At 37.9% G+C, this 26,613-nt stretch overlaps 2 protein-coding genes across 3 annotated transcripts in view; one reads left to right on the top strand and one right to left on the bottom strand.

The window, feature by feature from the left end:
* Nucleotides 1-1,252: 1,252 nt before the first annotated feature.
* ndufs2 (NADH:ubiquinone oxidoreductase core subunit S2) lies at nucleotides 1,253-8,188 on the top strand. The gene is made up of 14 exons (XM_017718844.2): nucleotides 1,253-1,409; nucleotides 2,197-2,300; nucleotides 2,469-2,659; nucleotides 2,925-3,045; nucleotides 3,175-3,287; nucleotides 4,723-4,797; nucleotides 4,908-4,985; nucleotides 5,145-5,230; nucleotides 5,492-5,611; nucleotides 5,814-5,943; nucleotides 6,671-6,766; nucleotides 7,054-7,137; nucleotides 7,469-7,526; nucleotides 8,023-8,188. The coding sequence occupies exons 1-14, from the start codon at nucleotides 1,306-1,308 to the stop codon at nucleotides 8,058-8,060; spliced, it is 1,398 nt and encodes a 465-aa protein (XP_017574333.1). The 5' UTR covers nucleotides 1,253-1,305; the 3' UTR covers nucleotides 8,061-8,188.
* Nucleotides 8,189-12,195: 4,007 nt separating this feature from the next.
* Nucleotides 12,196-26,613, bottom strand: part of kirrel1a (kirre like nephrin family adhesion molecule 1a) — a 45,326-nt gene continuing 30,908 nt past the window's right edge. Inside the window, exons 8-15 of one of the 2 annotated variants that reach the window (XM_017718842.2) lie at nucleotides 26,433-26,560; nucleotides 25,897-26,023; nucleotides 24,335-24,435; nucleotides 21,708-21,924; nucleotides 20,450-20,557; nucleotides 19,954-20,081; nucleotides 17,089-17,199; nucleotides 12,196-16,200 (exon numbers count right to left, since the gene is read on the bottom strand). In XM_017718842.2, the coding sequence (XP_017574331.1) occupies nucleotides 15,583-16,200; nucleotides 17,089-17,199; nucleotides 19,954-20,081; nucleotides 20,450-20,557; nucleotides 21,708-21,924; nucleotides 24,335-24,435; nucleotides 25,897-26,023; nucleotides 26,433-26,560 (1,538 nt within the window). In that variant the 3' untranslated portion in view covers nucleotides 12,196-15,582. The remainder of the gene's footprint in view (nucleotides 16,201-17,088; nucleotides 17,200-19,953; nucleotides 20,082-20,449; nucleotides 20,558-21,707; nucleotides 21,925-24,334; nucleotides 24,436-25,896; nucleotides 26,024-26,432; nucleotides 26,561-26,613) is intronic. The other variant, XM_017718843.2, reaches the window with a different exon arrangement.

Raw genomic sequence — 26,613 nt, 5'->3', positions numbered from 1 at the left:
CACAAACTGAAGATATAACAGTTGTGTTAAGTGCATGTTATCGTAGTTTTAGCCAAATAGAAAACATATGTGTAAAAAAAAACTCAAATAAAAGGCCAGAACTTCTTTTCCCTTTTAAAATCATATCTGAGCACATATTTCATATCTTCATGTCTGTGATTGGTCTTTGTGGTGTCAAATTTAAGATCTCCTCATCCTCTCAATTTCTGAGGAAATTGATTTGTTTTTCCTTTTTCTTTTTGCTCACTTCTGCGCAGACCAGCCATTCCCCCATCTTACCGTTAGAAACTCGGATATAAGATAAAGAAATGTGTTACCACAACTGGAGAAATAGACCTAATCAGACAAATCTCAGAAGATCGTCAGCATTTGCATTATCAAAGTGTAACCAGGCCATTTTAAGTAGTCCAATAATCAACTGAATCAAGTAAGATAAGAGGAAATCAGATTACTCAGAGTGCCGCTGTGTTTATCCATCACTTCTCATTACTTTAAAGTCTGTATAAATCCGACATCACAACACATTTTTCTTGTGACATATTTTCAAATGAAACATGGTATCAGGGAAGGCCTCTGAACTAACTGAGGGAGAGGCAGAGAGAAAACAAAGTTTTTGGTTAATACTACTTTTTCCCATCCACTGGTGCGCGATGACGTCATTAATACATTTTAGCGGCAGGCAAAAGTCAGTACATCTTTTCTCTTTCAAATGGTAAGACATAATGAGTCATGCTTAATATGACCACAGTACGGAGTCCTGCTGGTGACATTTTCTATAAATCCAAAATAATGCTTGGCCATGACTTAATAACGTGTGGGAAGGAGATCATGGCTTACTAAGTCGTGGCCACGTATTAGGATCACGTTTCCACGCTTTACTGAGTCATGGCCACAACTTATTCATCTCATTCCCACGCTTTACTAAGTCGTGGGCACGCATCATTTTTATTTATACAGCATGTCACCAGTGGGGCTCCGTATCGGGGTTCCGTACCAGAGACATTAATTCACAAGGTAAAAAAGTCAACTTTAAGTAAAGAAAGTTTATATCGCTGCCCCTAACAGCTTTAAACTACTTTAAAACAACTTTAAACTATTCAGAACTCGCGCTGTGCCATTTCCCCCCATCGCGAATGGGTCAGTGTTGTGCTTGGTCTAAATGTATGATTTCCCTGTGTCTCTGCTGCCCCCTGGTGGTGAGCGCGGAGAAGCGCATCTGCCGCTCCGCTGGGTGGCAGCAGCGGCGGGTCGAGATTAAAGTGCAGGAAGACGAACGCGCGCTGCCCCTCAGCCCGGCCAGCAAACATGGCGGCGGTTATGCTGAGGTCGCTCTCCAGCCTCGGACGTCCTTCAGCAGCGATACTAAACAGCAGTGTTTTGACTCCCGGGTGCGCTTTGCTTCAAAAGAGGTAAATCTCATGGCGCAGAAGACCAGAGCAGTTGGACTCTGAGCTGAGCTGCGGCTTCGCTCGTTCAGGCTGTTGATCTAATGAGACCAGAGCTCCAGGACCGGGCAGCTTCCCCCACAGCGCTGCTCAGGCTTGAATGTCACCTCAGCGACGTTTGGCCGAAGCATGTAGCGCTCGCCAGCGGTTTTGGTGTTGGCTTCGAGACGTTATAGGTCCTCATATGTAGTCGTTTTAGCGTCGCGGTGCAGTCCGGCCAGCGCGTATGTTAGCAAGCAGGCTAGCTAGTTAACCTAGCTAGTTCAGTCTCTCTGTAGCTACGAATAACCGATTAATCTGATTCAATCTGAGCCGCTAATCCCAGCGCGGCGTGTGTTTCACATCAGAGGGTTATGGCGTCGGAGGAGTTGGGCGATGCAGAGGACCGGAGTGGGGAATGGAAACAGTAGTTGGGTTGTAAAGCGTTGGCTTAGCCCGACTCTGACATCTAAACAGAAGAGTCTGACTTCCCTGGATGAAGTGATCGGAACCGCGCTTGAGTTCTGTTGGTGAAGTTAGACTAAAACTATACTGTGTATGTTACTATGCCGTCGGTATGAGGGCATGACAGTCTATGAATGTCCGTGCAGACTTGGTTAAAGACCTTGCAGTGTTCTTGTGGGTGAAAATCTGTTGATGAAATAACACAGTAGTAATACTAAATGGGAAGGCAGTTCATTTACATTACATGTGTATAAACTCCTAAGGCCATTCCAAATACACTGACTAAATTAACCCGTCTTCCCTCCAGGCAGAAGCAATGGCAGCCAGATGTGGAGTGGGCAGAGCAGTATGGTGGGGCAGTGATGTACCCCAGTGCCATCACTGACAAATGGAACCCACCACCGTGGAACGGTTTGTATCTTTTTCCTCCTTCACTCTTTCGGTCATCATGTTTCCTTCTGAGTTTCATTCATTGTACGCACAAATAATGGAGCTTCAACTGGACGTGAGATGACATAAAGCTTTGCTGGCTATAGCTTTAATAACAAAAGTAACGAAAGCTTGTGTATCTCTCCACAGACAAAGACCCCCCGGTGGAGAAAGAGGTGTCCAACCTCACCATAAACTTCGGCCCCCAGCACCCTGCTGCCCACGGCGTGCTTCGCCTGGTGATGGAGCTGAGTGGAGAGTCAGTGAAGAAGTGTGACCCTCATATTGGTCTGCTTCACCGCGGCACTGAGAAACTCATAGAGTACAAGACCTACCTACAGGTACACCTGCCATAGCACCTGTTTGGCTTTCCCCCCAAAAATGGGGTTAGTTTGTTCTTCTGACAACTGTTCATCCATAGGAGTGGTCCTTTGGTGATCACTTTTCATTATCTAATAAGATAAAACACTATCTCTTACAGTTTTTTGTGATTATTTCAGATAATAAGGATTTTTTTTTCGTTATGAGGTAAAAGTTTAGGTAAAATGTTTAAATGGAGAGAAAGAAAATGTCTTGCTCCACCACTCTGTTTTTCTGTGACTGCAGGCCCTGCCATACTTCGACAGGTTGGACTATGTGTCCATGATGTGTAATGAACAGGCCTACTCCCTGGCAGTGGAAAAGCTGCTGAACATCCAGGCTCCACCCCGCGCCCAGTGGATCAGAGGTCAGAGGCCCCTTTTTTGTGTTCACATTTCATTTAGGTTACTAATTTCCTTGTTGCTGTTTTAAAGAAGCCACAGCTGGACCAGCTGTTTATCTCTGTCCTGATTATTCCGTTTACCGTGTCCCACAGTGCTGTATGGAGAGATGACCCGTATTCTTAACCACATCATGGGCATCACCGCACACGCTCTGGACATTGGAGCCATGACCCCCTTCTTCTGGATGTTTGAGGAAAGAGAGAAGGTGAGAGGAAGTGGAGAATATGGAAATGCTGACAAAGGATGAATTTTCTGGTCACTAAGAACAAGCAAGCAGAGACCTAAGCACTGTTCTAGCTGGAGTAGTTTTATCAAGTGAATTAAATTATGTTTATTTACACTATCAATCCAAAGCAAACCAGTCCAAACAAGGGTTTTGAACCAGTGTGTTCAATAAAGTCAAAACAATTTGTTTTTCGACAAGGGTATAAGATTATGAAATGCTTATTTCAGAGAATTGCAATGAAAAACTAAGAAAAAATGAAGAAATGGTAGGATGGGGTATGAAGCTGTAGATTGTAAAATTTAAAAAGTTGTGAAACATTGAAAATTTAAGTTGAAGTGGAGATGAGGCGTTAACTTGACTGGAGTTAACTTGACAACAAAATGTAAATGGATAATTATTAAGTAGTATTTATTTTTCAATAATTTTTAAAAATACTTGGCAAATAGTTCTAATTCTAAGAATGAAGAATTGTGTGTGTATGTATGTATGTATGTATGTATGTATGTATGTATATATAATATGCATGCACAAATTAAAATCTCAAGTGATTCCACATTATTTTAAAGTTATATTTACCCAAATTTAAAAATTACATACCATTTTCTGTCAATAACAATGATGACAGCATGGCATACAGCAAGCATTGGCAGCAAAAAAAGACACAATGTTGTAACTTACTGTAGATAAAATATTTATAGTGGTATGTGATTTAACACTCCTTAAGATGACTATGGCTATGTTCACATTACCAGGTTGAAGTGGCACAGATCAGATTTTTTTTTACCCTAATGTGACTCAGTTCTGATGTTTTCAGGGCTGTGTGGACGTGCAAATCTGATCTTTTCAAATCTGACCTGAACCACTTTGATATGTGATATTAGATCGAATACGTATCCAAGTCATGATCATGCAACCCTAACATGAACGCTCGGATCAGAATTCATGTGCTTTTTCTTTCTCCCCTCCACTGCGCATATGCCACTATTCAGTGGAAAAGATATATATATAAAATGAGATCTGTTCTGATTGGCAGCCATGTATTGTGCTTCATTCAAAAGCAGATTTACTGCATATTGCTTCAGTATGAATGGCCAACACTAAACTCCTATAGGCAGAATGGTTGGGACTAAACTGTGCTAGGTTTAGATAAATGGATATATGTAAATCATTATTGTTTTATTTATTTATTTATTTTTCAAGATTAGTTTCCATATATGGACAGCAGAGTAATACATTTTAAAACCGTAGTATTGTTTACTTCAAGCTCCTTTATTTAAATAAAAATCAAATAAAATTCAGTTTTACAATGGTTTGGGCCTGTTAATGGGATTATGAAGAATGCTGGGATATCTTGAGAGATTCGGCTACAGTCCTAACAACTGTGCATTCCTGTTTGTTTACATCTTTCTTGCAGATGTTTGAGTTCTATGAGCGCGTGTCCGGGGCCAGAATGCACGCAGCTTATGTTCGACCAGGAGGAGTCCATCAGGTCTGCACTCTGGCATTAGGAAGTCTTGCATTAGGAATTATGTTTTCAGGCTAACATCAAATTGAATCTACATAATATAAAACCAGCCTAACTGCTTCATGTGTTTGTAGGATATGCCCCTGGGTCTTATGGATGATATTTACGAGTGGTGCAAGAACTTCTCCATACGCATTGATGAGGTGGAGGAGGTATAAGTATTTGTATTAAATATTGCTGTGCTCTACAGACAGTTGCTGCAAAAGTGAAATGTTTTTGTGACTCCTTTTGGGTTCTCTTTGTGTAGGGCTGTCTAAACATGAACACTGTAGATTTTTAGCAGAGCTTTCTAATTATGAGTATGTTTATAGATGTTGACCAACAATCGCATCTGGAGGAACCGAACTGTTGATATTGGGGTTATTGGAGCAGAAGATGCACTCAACTGTGGCTTCAGGTACAGTACACACTGAAGGGGGGTGGGAGGTTTCTGCTACTATAGTTTTATGTGGCCATGCTTTTGTGATTTCATTATAATGGATGTAAACATTGCTGTCTTGCTCTCTCTGTCTCTCCAGTTGATATTCAAGTGGCTTTCTTGGCAGGAAATTTAATTACTATTACCAAAGTAATGAATAGAATTTCCAGTGATGAAAATAATACCAAAGAAGAAAAGAAAAAAAAAACCTCAAAAAATGTTTGTGTTTTTGTCTCCTAGTGGGGTGATGTTGAGGGGTTCTGGCATTAAGTGGGATTTGAGGAAGTCTCAGCCTTATGATAAATATGATGAGGTGGAGTTTGACGTACCTGTCGGAAGTAATGGTGACTGCTATGACCGGTGAGCCCTTTTGACACATCATCAAAAAACACCAAAAAAAACGAGTAAAAAAGCTTCTGAAATTCAGAATGTTTGAAATTTCTGCTTGAGCTTTAAATTTGAATACAGGTCACAAATAGCCATGTACCTCTTGAATGTACAAATTTAACAGTGTAACTAAAGATTATCAGAAAAACTAGATGATCACACTTGCCACTCGCAGGTACCTGTGCCGAGTGGAGGAGATGAGGCAGTCTTTAAGAATTATGCACCAGTGTCTCAACAAGATGCCTGAAGGAGAGATCAAGGTGGATGATGCCAAAGTTGCACCACCCAAGAGATCTGAGATGAAGGTGGGCATGGGTGTGTCAGTGTGTGTGGTAAAGTTTAGTTTACTGTAAGCTTGATCTTTCGCAAAGCATACATAAAAACAAACCCAGAAAATGAAATATGTTGCTAGATGCAGCCAGTTGTTGTGCACCCTTTCTTTCTGTTCTTTAATTTTAAGTACTGTGTTTACTGCTCCAGTTTTTTTTCTCTCCCAATACTACTTCCAGTACCACGATACTGGCCGATAGAGTATTGATTTTTTTTTTTTTTTTTTTTCTGTTCAACTTAAAATCTGCACCTCATGTAATTAGAATTCACTTTTATTCTGATGTGCTGCATCACTCAAAAGCACACAAAGAGGAGCTTATATTTTGAGAGGGCTTTCATATATCATCTCTTTAAACAAACTAGTTTGCCTGTAATGTGATCATTCACAAGTATTAGTTGTATGGAGAGTGTTCAGTCCCATTAATGGAATCACAGAGAGATTTTGATTCATATCATGTTGTGGAATTCCACTGTTCAATTTGGTCTTAAATTTGAAGTGGCATTAAAATGTCTTAAATAAAAGTATATAATGCCTGTAGACACCCTGAGAACATTAGGAAAAAGACAGAATATAGCGCAAGAAACTTTCTTTTGGCAACTTTGGGTGAGGAGCTATTTTTTAGCCAGTGTACATGCACAACTACAGTGTAAATATCAGATATTGCCATTAAATGTTTTTTGTCCTTGTTGTATTTTCTGAAGATGTCAATGGAGTCGCTGATCCATCATTTCAAACTGTACACAGAGGGTTACCAGGTACCCCCAGGATCCACATACACGGCTGTTGAAGCACCAAAGGTGAGTTTACATACTCACAGAAAAAATGTTTATAAAAATCTTCAAAGTTAAAAAAATGTACTCCCTGCATCTTGGGAGTAAAATTATGAAGGATCCCCCTTTTTACACCTTAAGGGCCCATACACAGTTCCTTTTACCTTTTTTAAATAAATGAATATTAATCATTCCCTGGCAATAAATAGGTGTGTTATGTTATTGACCCATCTGATGTCCTTACATTTTTGCTTCTGTTTGTTCATGTTTTTAATGTCAATGGTGTCACCAAATGATGGTGGATTTTTCAACAGGGTGAGTTTGGCGTGTACCTCGTCTCTGATGGTTCCAGCAGGCCCTACCGCTGCAAGATCAAAGCCCCTGGCTTTGCTCATTTGGTAAGTAGATACTGTTATTGATACTGAGAATGATTGGCCAAAAGTGGAATTTTCTAAAGTATTGCCCAGGACATAAAACAACTCTACAATGAAGTGTCAACCTTTTAACAAAGAATTTAAGTGGTAATAAAAATGAGAAATATTAATTAAAGGCGCTCTTTGTTCCCTTAGCTTTAGATGCCTTTTTAAAAAACCTTTAAAAAAGTATATTTTCACACAACTTTACTATTTGCAAGATGGCTAAATGTCAATTCTACAAAAATCTACATAATTTTATTTATACATGTTTTTGTATATGCATTTTCATATAATGCTTTGTATTTTCTCATAGGCTGGTTTAGATAAAATGTCTAAAGGACACATGCTTGCTGATGTTGTGGCCATTCTTGGTAAGATATTATTATTATTATTTATTATTATTGTTGTTGGTAGTATAGATGTGATTATTGTAATTATAGTTATATTTGATATGTATGCAAATGTAATATGTATATTTAATATTATTTAGATTAATATGCATTTCAACACTAAGCTTGTGTTGCATAAGGTTGGTTTGTGCAGTGAGAGTACAAAGTGACTAATGATTCAAATATATTCAGACAGCTTAATCCCTAAGAGAGGGTATCCAGTCACCACCCACCACTGTAATCCTTGTCATTTTTGTGTAGCGCACTAACAGTTTGAAGGGAATAGTTTTAGACTGTTGGGTTGGGAGCAGAGTCATGTTGAAGGCTCTGACTAGGAGTTGGCAGGCCTTCTGGCTAGAACCCTGACTAACATATATCATCCACAGAATATAGACATTAAAAACTACTGCTAATTCTGTTTTAAAAAAAATGTATAATTAAATGTTTTCTTACATCAAAATATCTGCTCTCCTTGCAGGCACTCAGGACATTGTGTTTGGTGAGGTGGACCGTTAAAGAACTGTAATGGCCAGTTTGTGTACACTTGTTTAGTTCTGTCCTTTGGATTCACTGCAGTGATCATTCAATAAAGCCTCTTCATGTACAAAAGCTTATTAAACCTAATAAATATTTTAAGTCTGTCATGCTCTGTATTGTTTTATTATGGTCTGTGAAATATTAGCCCACAAAGCAATGGTCCATTAATTAGCCCTTGATTTTAATTATGAAAAATGCCTGAATAATTTAGGAGGAAATTTCTTTTCTTACTGAGTCACAATTTGTAGAATTCATGTTTACTGAAAGGATAAGAAGTGGCTTGGAAAATGGATGGATGGATGGATGGATAATTACAATTGCTTACGGTTTGTCATTAAGTTTGTAGGTTTTGTTTATAGTTTAAGCATCTGTCTTGTTTGTTGCTAAGTTGACATGATGGAAAATAGCCACATTTGTTGAGCCACTGCTTTTACAGTCTGCAAAAGAATTCCAACCTTTAAGAGTACTGTAAAGTACAAAGATAGGAACGCTAAAGCCACGTCTTAAAATAATACTTTGCCCAGAAGAAAATTCACTGTGTTCAATCAATCAATCAATCAATCAACCTTTATTTTGACTCGGAAGTACATTGAGGGCAACCCTCATTTTCAATGTAGCCGAGCATCTACAAAAACAGGGATTGACATGACAAAGAAAATAATAACTACATTTAATCATTTTAAATTAAAAGAAAATTTAAAATAACAGTGAATAAAAGATAAAAGTAGATAAAAATAGAACTTGAGATTTAAATGGTAAGAAATTAAGATCAAAAATAAGAAATTAGTAAGGTAATAGTACAATATCACAAATTTAAAAAAGTAATGATAAAAAAAGTAATAATAAAATGAGAGGAAATAAATAAATAAATAAAAAGAGATAAAGAACTAAGGAGAACTAACACAAAAATAAGTGTTGAAATGGTCTGTTTAATTATGGCCATGTGGTTTTAATATTTTGTTTCCTAATGCAATGAACTTGATGTCTTTAGTTGCGTAGCACTTCGTGGTCGCTTGCTCAAATTTAGCAAACTGCAAATTCTCCTTAAGGGGGTGCCATTAGCACTCTAGTAGCATTTGGTCCTTCTTGCATCAGCGAGTGTCCCTGTTAAGTATGGCCACAATTTCCAATTTGGGCGCCTGCCTTGTTAATTAGTTAAGTAATGTTATGCTAGTTATTCTGTAGTTCAACCAAACATCCTGTCTATGAGCCTTACTCCGAGTAAGTTCTGGTGCCATACGTCCTGAGGCCAGTAACCAGATTCACATGTTGCGGATTAGTGGATTGAAAAACTGATGAGTCACAGGGATTGGGTGGATTAAATCAGACCTACAGTCTTTTTTTAAATCATAAAACTAATATAATGGAACAAAATTTTGTTGAGAGATGTGCCCTGCTCCCAATAGCACTGTATCAGAAGACTTTTTCTAAAACACCCTGCCTGAGTCACTTAGTGCGACCTCCTGGGTGGTCTCACACGTGTGTAGGCCAAATCAAGTACAGCTGGAAGTGTTTAATATACTACTGCTCTCAGTACTGCTGTCTCAGTTGAACTACTGCTGACTAAAGAGGTGCAATAGATTTGGTGTGTGTGTGTCTGTGTCTGTGTCTGTGTCTGTGCCTGCACAGGCAAATATATGTACAATGAATCATATGTTGGGAGGGTTGGGGTGGGTACTGCATCAGTAATTTTAAGGGCTGGGATATAGATGCAATGTTGTGTCTTTACCACTAGAGTGCAGCATTTGCTGAAACAAAACTGGCCACCCCGATCATTTAACCCCTATCAGATATTAAAGGATGGAAGCTTTTGTTATTTAAGTCAAACAATGTAGCTTTGCCACATTATTGTCACAATGTGATGATCAATGAAAATCATACTGCATAAAAGTTATAATTTATTTGGTAATTGTGTATAAAATTTACACAGTAAACATAAGAATTGTTTCATATGTGAGACCCTCAGTCATCTCCTCTCATAATTTCTCATTTCCATTAATACCAAATCCAGTATTCAAGGTGATGTTATGTTTCTGTTTAATGATATGCTTAGAACTCTAAGGCTGCTTTCTTCCAGTTCTTTAATCTGATATCAGTTTACTTTAATTGAAGGCTGTAGTAATGACACTGTACTAATACTTCATGCTGACCAGTTCTGTCATATTTTATTCCTTATTTGCCTGCAGTAATTTCTCCTCTCCACACTCCAAAAAAGGCTGCATGCAGTTTACATCATTTTCACAATGTTATTACTACCAAAATTTGTCAATATTCCTCAGCTCAATAAAACTAGGACAAAGTGTCACTGATGCAAAGCACCAAAAGCTATTTGCCAATAGCACCCCCTTGTGGAGAATCTGCAACCTGCTAACTGTGAGTTACAAGTCCAGATATTTCCCATCTGACAAGACATACATATTCATCAACTGATTCCTGCAGTGTGACTATTTTCCAATTATACCAACCACTGTTTGTTCTTCAATTTTTTCTTATTTCATTACTTTATTAATGAATTCCTTTAATTAATTTCAGATTATTTAGTGACTGAATATGCAGTAAATACTGAATATGCAGTATTTAATATAATTTATTGTATTATGTAATTGTGTAAATTCTTATATATATGTTTGTCTGCTTTATAGATATATTTTAACATAATTTACATATGTCTCCTGTTTAATCCAAAACAGTAAATTTTTTACCCTCACCAAAGATGCAAGGTTTCATTTATGACTTCAAATCCTAGAAATTGTTGGACATTTATCATTTATCTTGCAATGTGTTTGATAGTCTTGATTGTTTGAACATACTGACAGTCACATATAGTATTACATTATGATTGGGGTAATTGTAAAATACAGTGCATCTTTCACTGGAACCAAATTAAATAGTAACCGAATGCTGAGCTTTTATTGTTTTGGCACACTGGATGTAAATTAAACTGATTATGATTACCGACTATGAGGGTAAAATGCAGAGAGTCAGCTTCAGTCTGAAGCTATTTATATCTGTATTGGGTGAACCATATAGGCATCACAGCTCCTTTTTATACAATTGGCTGCTCAGTCATTTCATGGCCAGCTGTGTGGCTCTGCGCCAGTAGTTCATACACAAGAGAGGTAATAGAAGGGTTGGAGTCCGTTCTGGACGTGATGTTTGGATCTGAAGTATCTGCTATTGTCCATCTACAAGATGAACTAATAAAAGTCAACCCCAGGCTATGATGACGGAAAAATCAATAAGCGGCACAACCAAAATATTAGGTACATCAGAATGATTAGGTCCTTTGTTAAGAAGCAAGAATCCAGCGGAGAGAATCAGCAACCACTCAAACGACATGAAAGACCACAGCACGGAATGATGAAGAATGTGTTTAGTAATGAAAACAGATGGAACAAATCAAGAAAATTCCTCAGGGTACACAGGAATGGATGTATCTTAGGCTACCATAAAGAGATTACAATAGCATGAGCTCAGAGGAATCACCGCAAGATGTAAACCACAGAGTAACCTTCCAGAGCAGAAATGGCAAGTTCCAGCCTGCTGAAAAGTAGGGAAGAGTGGGGGACAACTCAATTCACATCTATATTATTTCAATTGTATTCTTGGTGCTCATAGACTGTTGATATAAGCAACTCACAATAAGAGCTACCCAGGTACTTAAGTTTAAGCCTGGCTGGAGATCTACCAGGCTGGTAGACTTAACATGATGTTACAATTAGGACCACCAAAGTAAACAATCAGAGTAAACTCCCCACATTTATATGAATTCATTAGCTTTTTTCACAGATTCATCAAAAATACACTGTGGATAAACAAACTGGTAAACGAAGCATACCTATATGTGAAACATGGTGGTGTGAGCATGTATGGCTGTAGAAGGAAGTGACTCACTTCCTCCAGCACTGTTCACTGAGATGAACAGAGGTATCAGAACTGCTTAAACGCAGCCTTAGAAAACAGGAACTGAAAATGGCTAGATCTGACAAACCACAGCCAGAAAAGCAGTCTATATTGGTACATGCAATATTTTTTGATTTATTATACTTTATGAAGCTATGAAGATGAAACCGAAACATTCAGGCATTTAAAATGAATCCCAGAGCATCCATTCTTATAAAAACAGTGCTTTTATTTCTGATATACTGTGAAAAAATAATTACATAACATTTTTTTAAAAATATTGAAAAAAATGAAAATGAAATAAAAAAATGAAAATTTTTCAATAACTTCTGTTGTACATTTGTGGAACGTTTTCAGCTACGAAGAACAGTACAGTAAGGTCAACGCTTGTTTTCTAAGACACAATTATACAGGATACAGTCCTACCAGGAGAATAAAAGTATTGGAGCAGGAACTCGAGGGAAGTTAAATGATTACATAAAGATATTCATACACAAAGAGAGACACACACACTCGCGCACACACACGCATACACACTTCTCATACCATCACTGAAACTGTCAACGTACACCTCTGGCCTCAAACTGGCTTATAAAGTGAGGGATTATAAAAGTCATGTTTTTCCTAAGGCCACTCTGTTTTTTAACCAACATACACCTTCATATTTCCCTCGTTTCCTCTTGATGGAGCTTCAGTCCTTCGAGGAGGATGTTGGGCGGAAGTGCATGTCCCATCCAGTAGATAAGGTCACGTCTCCTGGACGCGTCTCCTTCTGTCAATCACTCAAAGTAACCGAATGTACCATTAAGACCAACTGATTGGCAGCTCAGGCAGGTATAAAGGTGTTTTCTGATAATGATGAGCATCTTGTTCTTCTCAATGCTCTTTGGCACCAGGCTGGACTCCAGCCAAGTTGAACGCAGTTCATTATCCTCAGGTCATAAAATTCTGTTGCCAACACACAGTCCTTCTGCTAATTTTTTCCCTCGCGCCATTGAAATGTAGCAATACTGCATTTTAAGAGTGCATCACATTGGATGATGTAAAATAATACTTGAAATAGGAGTTACACATGGGAAAGTATTTACAAGACTCCTTCACTTCAAAGGTATTGAAACTCAGACAAAGACGAAAAACTAGCGGTAGACAGTACCTCATTGCTCCTTGATGCAGAACCATTCGAGATGGATTGTCTTCATCTTCACCACCACCATCAAGATCAAAATAGTTTCCTTCAATGTCTGTCAGAAGCATTTTGAATCCAAATTTCTGTTTATTTTCTTATTTGTCAAAAATGCTTCCACCAACGTAGGTGTCTGTGGCACATATAGCAAGTGTGTCTTTGTGATAACGTGCAGAAGAGTCTCCAATCTATTAGGTATATATATATATATATATATATATATATATATATATATATATATATATATGACTATGAACACTCCATCCTCTGGGCCATGAGCCCAGGAACCAGCAACCAGTCCAAAGACTCCATCCAAGAACTCACTGAATCTCAGTTCGCATTTGTTCTTGATGATCTCGTGTGTACTAACGTGATGGCATAGCAGCCTGATCTTAGATCAGTATGTGTACCTAAGGCTGGATCATAAGGTTTAAGACCTTTACAATCCTCTACCCTTCAAGAGACCTTTTCGCCACTCTCCTCATTACTGAGTCCAGAGTCAACAAAAACAAACAAATCTGCATATTTCCTTGTTTGTTGAGGTGAATATCACCCAAATAAAGACTGATACTCTAACAATGAACCTTTGGTCCACAATTCCTTACAGAAATATGAGGAAAAAAAATAATTCTGTATTTTGGGAATATTCAAAACACTAGCCTAAGTGTGCAAATGAGAGATTACAGGTAGATTATAAGAGTAATCTATGACAGAATACTGGAATGCAGTGCAAACAATGACCCCACTACAAAAGCACCATGGAAAGAGTGGGGAATTCAGACATATATATATGCAAATATACTATATGTGCTCTAAGATTAACCAATCACCATGTAAAAACACTATGAAAAAATATATATGGTCTACTATTATGCCCCCCCATCCTGTTATACTGTATACTCCACCAATTGAGGTTCCGACCCAATGGTATGTTCCATAGCAATAAAAAAAAGAGAGAAAAATGGCTGTTAGTGGCCACGTCTGATGGCTTCCTGAACTGGTCTCCTTAACTGCCGGATACTAAGTTGCTCTTTTTTGTTAGAAATGGAAAAAAGTGCTCTAATTAGTCCATCCAGACTGTAACTTGATTCATGGAAAATACACACCATCCTGCCAGAGACAACTGAGCTATACAATAATACAAGGTAACTGTACCGCATATGATTGTGTCTACATTAGCCGCTGAACAATAAGGCTAATAGCCTACTGAATGAGGTAGCTTAGCAAGCTAGACAGCTGGTTAGATATTAATTAACAGGTAAAGCAGTTAAAAAAATTCTTCACCTGGTTTCCAAATAATAACACATGCTTTGGTAACCAAGTCTGTCTCGATAGCGTTGTGCTCTTTGTTTGCTGGATGTGAAGAATTTAAAGAGGAATTCCAACATTTTTTAAAATCTGCATAATTCAATTATTAACTTGTAAACTAAGTCATTCAATGTAGTTTGATGTGAAATGTACTATTCTAAAAACCTTACAGAGGATTTTTCACAACCTTCATGATAGCAACCAGATGTTTGAATGCCTACATTACAGAAAGCTATTATATAATTTTTTTTCATATTTTTGAACAATTTTTGGACTATAATCCATTTTTTCAGATGTACCACAATTTTATCATGACCAATTTTATATATAAACGACATGTTTCTCTGGTTGTTTAGGATGGTAAATAAAATGACTATATGAGAGACTGCACTCTGGTTTTCATCACCACCACTGTAAAGAAATTTGAGCTGCTAAATTTCTCTACAAAGCAGCATTTCATATCAAACCACTTGGAATGGCTTTGTTTACAACTGAATGACTGAATTATGCAGACAAATCAGTGGAACCCCCCCCCCTTTATGAAGGAAACATACCAACTCCCTCTAGAATGCTTTAGGAATTATCACTGAACAAGGTGCGACCGCTGCCATATTGCTTTCTGACCATTTCTTCTTTCAGGTTAGCGGCGTAAAGGTGCGGAGACGAGTTGAAGAAGCCATTCACCAAAAAGCCATACAAAAAAGTCTTCCATGACCACCCCACCTATGTATTTTTTGTCTCATTGACAAACACAGAGGCCTCCTTCATTGCTCAAGATACATTCTGCGGCTCTGCTAATTCAGACTGAGCCATTCTCAGCATCACAAAGATTTTTAGATCTTTCACTGATGCTTCACTGTTTTAATTCAGATTGTGACTTTCGCTGTCAGCTCCTTGAGCTGAGAAACAACCACCGAAAAGACAGAAAGAGAATTCCCCCTCTTGTCATCTCCACCTACTCTCTCATCTCTTGGCCTCTGTTCTTTCTGAACTGGTTCTTTTTCTTCATCATTCTTCCCTTCGATTAGAACCTCCTCCTATTTAAGTGTATGTGCATGTTGCTAAATGGATGTAGACAGAAGTGATGAGTACACTAGAGCTTGTGGCTCACACGTGCGTCTGCATCCTCTGTGTGTGTCGGTGGGAGTAATCGGAATGCTGGGAGGTGTAGGAAAAACGTGTGGAACTGCCGTACTTTCCTAGTCCAGTCTCTGTCGTTCCAGTAGTGCCTCCAGCTCCTACACTCGGCCCCACGCTGTACATTTCGTACGCCGGACCACCTTCTAAAGGAGCCAGGCTGGGGGGAGCAAAGCCCATGCGATATGTAGAATAGTGTGAGTGGTAGCTGTAGTTGTCATACGCCAACTGAGGGGTTGAGTCCAGCAGGCTGCAGTCAGGCGGGAAATCGCCTGTTTGCGGGCCGGAGCTGGGTGGAGGCTGCTGTGACTGGCCGGGCCGGCTGAAGGTGTTGAACTGGGCATAGCTGTTGTGTGAGAGTCTGGACGGAGGTCGGGGGTCATAGCAGCCGGCTCGCGACCCAGGCGCCAAACTGCTGGGAGTTCCGGGACCTGCCGTAGCTCCAGGAGCGCCCGAGCTAGCACTGACTGCTGCAGCGCCCCCTGGCTGGTTGGAGGAACGATACTCAGAATAGTGCATGGAACGCGAGGCAGGGCGGCCTTCGTCGTGGGTGGAGGCTCGCACATTGTAATAGCCATTTGTTGGGTCCTGTACAAAGTGAGAAGAAACATGCATGTGCAAAAAAATAACAGCATTTGCAGCTCAATGAAGCAGACAAATCCTGTCGTATCAATTAATACCACATTTGTGCTTGGGGGGAGTCTACAGTCTTGTTCCTCTACTTGTGTAAACAAATGCACATTTTTGATTATTTTTATCAGCAAACAAATAATAAATACTCAATATATACTCAACTCACCTGTTGATACAGAATGTACATCAAACAAATGTAATTCACTAATGTACTGCTGAAGAGAAATCACTGACCGTATCAACAGTTCATACAATCTGAACGCAAATATTACAGACTATTCACCAAAAGGTAGTTTTACATGTTTTCCTTAATATTTCAAGAATTATGTGAAGAAGCGAATAAAATAATAAATAATATCTGCCTTTAGATTTGAAACACAATGAATTCAGTTTTATTAAACTTTAATTCTCAATGCTACACAGCTTTCTTACTCATTTTAGAATCTTCTCCAGCTCTCCTCATTTTTTTTGGATGCATTTAATGTTTCTTCATTTTTACTTACAGCTTCCTACAGTGTCTATCAATTATCTAAAATGCATTAAGTCCTACCTGACTGATATTTAAAAATAATTTCATACCCTTATCAGCATTCAGGTGGTTTTTATGTTATTGAAAACACTGATTCCAAACTTTGGAACAGCAATGCCAAGCAGTAGTATATGTTTGTAGGCTATGTAATTATGTAAATGCATAGTCATCATTATGTATTATAAATCCAATATGTCCCAAAAATGACCTATGGAATATGTAGCCTATGCTCTCCATCAGACAAGCAGTTCTGACTTTTCCTGTGTGTGTACATGTGTATGTGTGTAGGTGTATATATGAGTGATGTCCCTCACCTTGAGCTCATAGTCCTGGCGTGTGTCCAGAGTGTCACTGCGCAGCTCCTGCTTGAGATCGTCATCTTTAAAGGGCTGGGAGGAGGGAGAGAGGGTCACAGAGGGCAAAAACTAAACCATAAACGACAAGAAACCAACGAAGAGGGGGAGAGAGAAGCAACGCAAAGGGGATGAAACCAATAGGTTAAGAGAAAGAGAAGGACGAAGATAAAAAGGAGGAGAGGGAGGTTGAGAAAGAAGAGAGGATTAAATTCAGCTTCACATGTAGTATTTTAGATGAAATACAGGGAGCAAAACTACATTTTAACTGCAGCTTAGTGATCAGGAGGGGTTGGGGATGTTCTGTTAAACAGTGAAGAATAGCTGTGTTTAATGGCTAAAGTTCATGAGCAGCATTAGAAACAGAGGGTTTATGGTATCTGTAGTTAGTGGTAAAACATCACTGTAAGTCATTGTTACAAACAACATTCTAGCAAGACACATTTAGTGTACATTTTACATTGATGAATTAAAAGCTTAGCACTGTAGCACTCTTGAAGGATTTTGTCTGGAAGGTGTCTGCATACAGTCATTTTACTATGCAAAGCTTTTTTGCTTGTTTTTGAAGCGGTGGTAAGAGCTAAGATCTCCATAACTAGAAAGTCAACAACTCTAATCCCTTCATGGTACATTAAAGATGTAAGAATTAATAATAATTTCCCATGGGTTGTAATATCCTTGGCTTTCTAAGCTACTCTGCCACTGCACTCATGTGATGAAATATGGTGCGACACTCAGGTTCCCACTGGACTACTGTTCTGAGATGTACTTTTTGCAGAACCTCTACAAACGGATTCTACGTCACCCCCATAAAGGCCAAGGAATAGCCAAAGAAGCCTAAAGTGGCTCAAACCAGAGCCTAATAATTCTTCTCTTTCTCTAGTAACGGCATTGCAACAAAAATGTGCTCCTGAAATCACCCGAGGAACCATTTAAATCTGAAAAACAAATGCTGCATTGGAGACTGCATGCCAGCATCTTAGCCTATTATTAGCATAGCTGACCCATACACAAATTACACAGGCTGCACAAGGGACTCTGTCTGACAGTTGTATTCCTTTCTGTTCTGTAAATGTCTTCTAGTATCTGCACAAGGGTGCCCTCTGTCCTCTATATTCTCTATGTGGACTCCTCTAGTTCTCTAGCTTATGCAACATTATAAAAATCATAGTGAAGATCTATACAATATCTCAAGATCTATTAGAGCAAGAGTATGGGATACTATTTAGGTCTCACTCCTAAAATCAATATTTACATCTATAATTACCCCAATTTTAAGTGTGTTTGTTACTCCTATGGTATTTATTTTACTTTCTGTTTTAGTGTCTGCGCAAAGTTTCCTTTTTAGAAGTATTTCCTCTTAACGCTGTGTGATAATCTAAGTCCTCCCACATGTGATTTCTTTCTGAGGCATCTTTACTCTTTTAGCTTTAACTCCTTAAGTGGTCAGAGCCCAAAGTTTTAATACACACTTCTATAACCTAGGAATACCTCTGTCAATTTGCATTGAAGTCCCTGTAGTTACTGAATAGTAAGCCTTAGTATGTAAGAAGCCTGGGATTTTGAGAGATTAATGGCCATTTGGAAAGTGGTGAACTGTGAAGTAGACATGTGCAGGTATTTAGTAATTCAGTGTACTGTGATATTAAATATGCCTATGATTGAACACAAGCTGCAATTCCTCCAGAGACACAGCTCAGCTAAGCTTTCACAACTCCTACTACATTATCTGGGTCTGAACAACTGATACAATCCTTCCTCTGAGCGGAGCTGTAAAGAATCATAGCAGCCACAGCACAGCAGAAGGAGGAGCAGACAGAATTTTTATCCTTGAAAAAAATGATGAAAACTTACATCCCACTCAAATTAGAGAAGGGAAAATTATCAGTCTCTGCATATTTGCAGTCACACATGTGTGTTTGAAATAAAAGTCATGAAGCATAATGAACTTCACTTAACTTTACACATTTTTAACAAGCAGTTTGGTGTAATATTTTGAGTTAGGTTTAAAGATAAAGATATTTACTCTTTTCTGATTCACTGGAAAAAACTGGACCATAAAAAGTACTGCATGTCCTGCATGACAGTGACACACAAGGAGCATCATGCAGATTTTTTTATTTTTATTTTTAATCATTATTTTATTGCAAATACTGCACACCTTTAAAGAATCATTTAAAGATTCTTTTAAAATATTTTTATGTATTTTATGTATTTTGTTAATACAATATTGTAATTATATTGTAAAACTGTATTAAAAGGTAAAGATTATATAAATACCAGGATCTACCAGCAGTTCACATGGATAAAACCAAGTATAATTTTTCTTTGAACACTGTTCACATATTAACAATAACAGTTCTTCTAAAGGTATTGGCTAATGGAATTTTATTTTATGGAATTCCAATGTATTTTAGGCAACAATTTATGTGGCCTAAAAAAGACAAAGCTTCTAAATAGAGAACATAATACCAACATAAAGAACTAATACTTGAGCATTTAGATCACTTGGGCAAGCATCATTCCAGCTAGCCGGAGTTATGCTTGTTATGTTATCTGACATGAAATGTTGTGTATGTGTACAATGACCTGTGTACTATTCTACTACTTCAACTTTAATGTTATAAACCACAGATTACTGACAGATTACTAGGAAACCAAAACCATTTTCACCCTGTTAAAGTATCTAGTTACTATGTTGTAGACATTATATTTCTACTAATTCTTTTACCTAACACAATAACAATTAATTTTTGGAGCTGTAACTTACTTCCTATCCCTCTCAAACCGTCTTTCCACTGTCGCTCTACATTGCGTTATACTCACAGAGTACATGGCCTTGACCATGCGGGTTGCCGTGGAGACGCTGCCAGTGTCTTCCTCTAAGCTGTGGGTCTCTTTATTTATTGTCTCCACCTTGATGTCTGGCTTACCGAGTGTGACCCCACGGCGACCTGGTAACAATGCAGAAACACAAACACATTTATTATTCCTATCATTTTTCCTATTATTAAACACCGCTCATAAGCTTTTTGTGCAAAGTCAATGTTATGATTTGTGATGAGGGTTCACATCACTTTGGTTATATGCCAAGTTGTCATAACATGTAAAATGTGGAATTTATGCCACTGTTCACACTAAAATTCTTTCTTTAGTACATAATAATAATAATAATAATAATAATTCTTTATTTTTATATAGTGCTTTATCAAGGACCCAAAGACGCTTAGACATGCTTTAACTGACAGCAGAGTGAATATTAATTTTATTAAGCCAGTAAAAGCTGTAGTAAATATTTCAGCGTATATGTGTGGGTACTTACTTCCTTTCCGTTGACGATACAGGAAAAGCACTAATGCCAACAGGCAGAGCAATAGCAGAATGGAACAGCCTACAGTGCCACCAGCAATGATACCAACTGGGACTATTTCTGTGTATGGAAAGGATCAGGTCAAAACATCAGCAAAATGGCCAGCAACTGTATTCTCTGAAACATACTGCTTATTTATAAGAGCTGATTATAAATAATCAAGTAAACAAGTCTCCTAAAAGTGATATTAATATGTCCTTCCTGTCATTTTTCTGTAATTTTGATTGAAGAACAGTCACTGAGAACAGTCACTATTGATCAAACCTCTTCATCTGGACTACACGGCTCAGCGCACTTTCAGCAAAGGCCTTGGAAACCATGTCAATACATCATGTCACAATTTCAGGGCCAACAAATTGTTCAGACGTTTTACAAAAAGTCAAATGAGGTCAAAGCCATTTCATGCTGGTTACTGAGGTTAACATGAGGGTCAGGTTTAGGGTTATATTAAGAAAATTCTTATTACATATAGATGGCTCTTCAAGGGATCTATTCTATTTAAAACAGTTTCACCATGCTTAAATGGTTCTTTGCATGGTGAAATGTTTCTTCGAATTGATTGGTACTGTACATAGATCTATAGAACCTTTCTATAAGGATTCTATACAGCACTAAAAAGGGTTTGTCTATTTTTACGATGTCAAGCAACAGAAGAACAACAGAAGAAGTAACAACAGAAGAAGCCTTTTTCAAAAAGGTTAAAAAACACCTTCTTCATCAATCTAAAGAACAATTTCAGGATTTCTTTGGGAGAAAAGAGAAAATCAAGCTCCAATCTTGCTTTAGATCTGAAAAAATCCACAGCTGTTTCTGTCCATTCTTCACTGTCAGAACACAACTCAGCACTATGAGTCTGAAAGGATGTGTAGCTGTCAAGAAGCTAGACAAACCTAGACAAACACGTTGTGGAGTGAGGTTTTATGGACTGAGGTCTTAATTTGTAATTCAAATTACTTTGATTGTGACTGTGCAGAAAGTGCAACCAGTTCTAAGACTGAACTTCAGAGATGTAAAAAAAATCTCCCTCCAGATTTGGCTAAATGTATATTTTCTGTCCGACACTGAAAAATGAATAAGTTGTACTTAAAGACAATTTAACCATATAAACAACAGGTGGTCTCTGACTTCTGCACAGTGCTTTTTTGTGAATATATGTATAAACACACCCCGATAAGCATCTGTGTTTGTGTTTCTGTGCACTTATTCTTACCAGTCTCCTCCAGAGTGATGATCATTGTTCCTGGGCCGAAAAAGTTCCACGCAGTGCAGTTGTAAGTGGACTGGAAGTCAGACTCCATGACGTTGTTGATGGTCAGTGTGGACAGCACGGCTCCTCCATCAGATGAAGGCTTACTCTGCTCCACTGTGTATCGCTCTGGTAGAGTTCCTTTCTCCTTCTCCCACACATTCTCCTTCCATGCCCATACCTAACACACACACACACGCAGATTTAGCAGAATGGATCAATAATAAAACACGACTGCAGTGTTCACCCCAGTCTAATTATGATTCTTTAAGAAGTATCCAGAAATCTCAAATTACAATCTCAAATTGCATTAGATTATTTAATTAATAAATATTCTCATTATAGTATTTAGACATACGGATATTAAACACAAGCATTTTATGTGGTCAGCTTCATTATTACTGGCACCCATGGTAAAGACAGATAAAAAGGATGCAACACTGAAAATATGAGACAAGAACATTTAACTGAAGTCAGTTTAGTCTAAGAAAACAAAAACCATGTCACAATGATTGGCAGCCCTGCATTTTGCACTTTGGGCAACCTTCTTTTACATTTCAAAATCAATGCAGCTGTATCACCATCTTCAGTTCGATGCACTGTGCTATGTTTACAACCCAACCACAATGCCACCGTTATCTGAAGAATGTACTGATCTGTTGTGTCAGTCCTGACATGAAGTTTCAATCTGAACCACATAAATTATTTGTGATGTATCAAGATTGCTGCACTAAACATGTTTATTTCACTTACTTATTATGCTTTGAACCTCTTTATTTTGTCACGTGACTGAAAACAACTTGAGTGTTTTAAAAACAAAATTAAAACTAAAATTAATGTTAATGCATTAATAATATGCCGTGAAGCTCATTCCAGTGATTACACATTGATACATAAAGCTCTGCCTCTCAGCTGGTACCTACCGCCCCTGCCAAACACACACTTACTTCACACCAGTTACTAGATAAATGCCCTTTCTATTTTACAACGAGGGGGTGAAAATGGTGAGAAAGCATCACACTTTCCCTTTTTAAAACTCCACCAAAAAGCGCTGTATTATTCATACTGAACTATGAGCATATTTAAAAATGCATAACTCCGCATGTTCACGATAAGCCTCCATTTACTGCGCTAACGGGGAGTACACGGGGGCCAGGCATGCAGGGAACAAGTGCCCTGTTCCCATATTTCATATTTCATAAATCACCTTCTGAGGCTGCATTAGGGCCTCTGCTGCTAGTCATTCCACATTACGGTCATCCCCGGACTGAAGGGAGGGCTAAATGTAGATAGCGCTGAGCTAAGGCATTTCAGTTAACTTCAGCCGTGGAGAGCGCAGGTTTCGTTTGCTGGCTGAAGGCAGGTTTCACTCACTTCACACATTTTTAATGTGATTCATATGGACTTCTGGAACTTTTTGCTTCTAAAACTGGAAGAAGCCTTCTCAGCTCTCTCCTCATGCAAACTCACCACACAGAAATATGCATATTACTTTAAAACTTGAGCGCACTGACTTCATGGCTATCAGTGCTTCACACAAAACCAAGTTTTCTGTAAGTGTTTAATATGTCATTAACACCTTAAAAGGCCAGAGCCCACCAGCAGGCCAAATGTTTTATTACCTGTAAATACTGAATAAAAAGCCTTCATATGCAATAAGCCTGGGATTTTAAGGGGTTAAATGACAGTCATGTTTTTATACAAGTAAATGGACAAAAGTGAATTGTAATCAAGTTTTTGATTTTTACCAAAATTTCTATTTTTTGTAAACTTCAACACAACACCCAAAGGTTCAGGCTGAGTTTAAGTGAATTAAAGTTTAGAAAGACATGCCAAGTGATTCCTTATTAAATGTTTGTGCGTCATAATGAAAATCAGAAGCAGAATTGGTCACAGTGGTGGTGATAAGAACCAGATGTCTGAATTTTAGTTGCCTGCAAAAGCTCCCTCAGAGACACTTATTGTACGAAAAAATTATGAATATGCTGCTGGGTCATCTACAGTAAATCTGGTGTGGTTTGCTTTGCATGTGGAAGCAATCTATATATGGGGTTCTGTGACTGGTTCATTTATTAACATGACTTCTTTGACTAAGCATGTCACTTTCACTTCCTTCTCAAACATGAATGGCTCCTTGCTTACAGGTGGTCCTAAACTGTGAAATGTCATATACCCAAAAAGCGCTGTTCTTTGCCACCTGAGTGTTTATATCCTAGGAAAACAACAAAAAGCAGCAAACTGATGACGCTAGTGCCTACCATTTTGCAAACCTGCACGCTGAAAAGTCCCATATGGAATTGTGCAATCAATCCACAGTCCTGATGTAATTGTAATTATTTGTGAATGTGGGAAAGTAAACCAGCAATAATGAGACCCTCCACCAAATGAACACAGAATCTGTCAGACATGCAGACTCAAGTATTCGGGACTAGTGTGAAAACACACTGTTGGCAAGTTTCTCTACAATGTACCATTTCACATCAAACCACTCTGAATGACCGTAATTTTTTTTTTATAGATTAGGTGAAAATCTTCAAAGTATCTATAGTGAACCATCAAAATAAAGTCTTTCCCTGTCATTAGAGACTTACAATCTTGTCTGGTGGAGGAGTGCTGGCGATGTAACACTTCACCTCCCCTCTCTCGCCTCTGACTGCATACTGCACTGGCTCACTGGAGATGATGGGGGGACCTGCGCAAACACAGTATGTATCCTACATAAATACAAAGCTGAATGGTCAGACTTTACAGTACTTTACCTGTATGCATGAATAATGATGAATAGTATAAGTACTGATAACATTTTACTGTCATATTACAGCATTACTTATTTATTGTACAATACTGTACGATATAACAAATTTAAACCATTAATTGGTATTTTAAATATCTGCCATAAAAGCCAAATGAGAAAATATTTATTACTGTTACGAATAAAAAGGATAAAAACTTTGAAGGTTTAACATATTTATAGCATGTGTCTAAATTAAAAGGAGATCTGTACCTGTTAGCTCAGTAGATTTAGTGATTATTTGGTATTTTAGGTGTGTGTTGATGTACACAATGATAACCCAACTAACTTACACACAAATGTGTCATCTTTTCTTTGGTACATTTTCATTTAAAGCTTAAATGTGGCAATTTTGCCTATCTTGAAATGCCATATCAGCTGCTTGTGTCTCCATACTCTCAGTGGTTCTTTGATACAATTACTTAATAATAATGCTACAAAGTTTGTAAGAAAATGTGCAATTTGTTTTAATTCCAAACTAAGTAAACAAATACTAAAATGAGTTATGATATGTATATTTTAACAGCCATGCCCACCTCTACTGTCTTCAGTTACAATCAATCAATCAACTTTTATTTAACCTCGGAGAACATTGAGGGTGACCCTCATTTACAATGTTCTCGAGTTGATACAAGAAAAAGGTGTTCATAGTGAGTAAGAACATATAAAATAATAAAAGTAAATTTAATAATAAAAATTACTCGCATTAGGTAAGTATATATATAGTAAAAGTAAAGTGTAACTAAAATGTAAAAGTTAATAAAATCAAAAGAGTATAAATAAAACAAAAGGAAGATCAAAAAAGGAAACTAAAGTTAATTAACGTGACAAATAATAATTACCTGCATAACTGCATTACACAGTCACAAGCTACAACAATTAATAACCGCAATTGCAATAATATATATAATTAGACTGCTTATACAGGCATATGAAGTTTGGGTACACATGGTAAAATTTTGATTTTCGTAGCAAAAATAAGTACAAATTCTTTTCAGAGAACATCAGCACATTTTAATGCACAATTACTGTTTATTTGCTGAACATACTAGTTTTAACATATTAGACAAAAAAACAAAACAGAAAATGTGCTCTGTGCAAAAACTATGGCACATTTTATATTTTATGTTTTTTATTTCAATATGTTCATCTTATTTACTTATCTAGTCATTTAGGAATAAAACGAAATTGTGCACAAAAATTGCCTTATTTATGTTTGCTCCCTGTAGAAGATGTGTTTACATATTTTCACTTAAAATAAACAAAACATGTAATTTGACTAAAGGTGTTGCAACTTTTGCATAAGACTATAGGAAACAATATCTAATCTACATTTAAAGGATTCTTGGCTGTAATACTGACCATTGACAGTGAGAGTGACCTCTGTTTCTCCCACACCGATCCTGGGCACTATGGCTTTACACACGTACTGGCCAGCATCGGCCTGGCTCACCGACTTCAAATACAGCTGGTTATTATTACTCAGGACCTAAAGTGAGACAGAGGGAGGGGGTAAACTATAAGTAAAATAAATTACATTAGGGAAAAAGCAACTATCATGTACCACCTTTCCAACCTCAACACCATGCAGCGTTTGATAAAGTAACTGAAAAAATAAACCAAGGGCATACAGCACAGAGGGAAAGAGTGGGAGTGCGTAAGCTCTATTTCGCACTACGGCGGGGAGGAACAATCTATGTCAGATGGTTGGAAGACATAGAGTCATCAACAAAGGGAGCGTTCAAGGCAGACAGGTAGTGGGAGAATTAAAGAGAAATGAAAGAGAAATGAAATTCAGAGTAAGTCTTTGTAAAAGTGGCAAAATAAAAGAAAAGGCAGATGAAAGAAAGACAGAGTGGAAAACAAAAGAATGTTTCAGAGATTTCTGGATTGCTCACCATGCTGGAGCCCTTTTTAGTCCACGTGAGGGTGAGAGGGGGATTCCCAGCCCACTTGCAGTTCAAAGTGACATCAGAGTCAATGTCCACAGTCACTGGCTTTGGCTCTACCACCAGGATAGGACCAACTATGAAGAAAGAAAGAAAAGAAAGAGAATGTACAGTACAGAATTATAAATGG

The sequence above is a fragment of the Pygocentrus nattereri genome, chromosome 2 (assembly GCF_015220715.1).
Source record: "Pygocentrus nattereri isolate fPygNat1 chromosome 2, fPygNat1.pri, whole genome shotgun sequence".
Taxonomy (NCBI): domain Eukaryota; kingdom Metazoa; phylum Chordata; class Actinopteri; order Characiformes; family Serrasalmidae; genus Pygocentrus; species Pygocentrus nattereri.
Note: the sequence above shows the minus strand (reverse complement) of the source record. Positions and strands in the feature narration are given on the sequence as shown.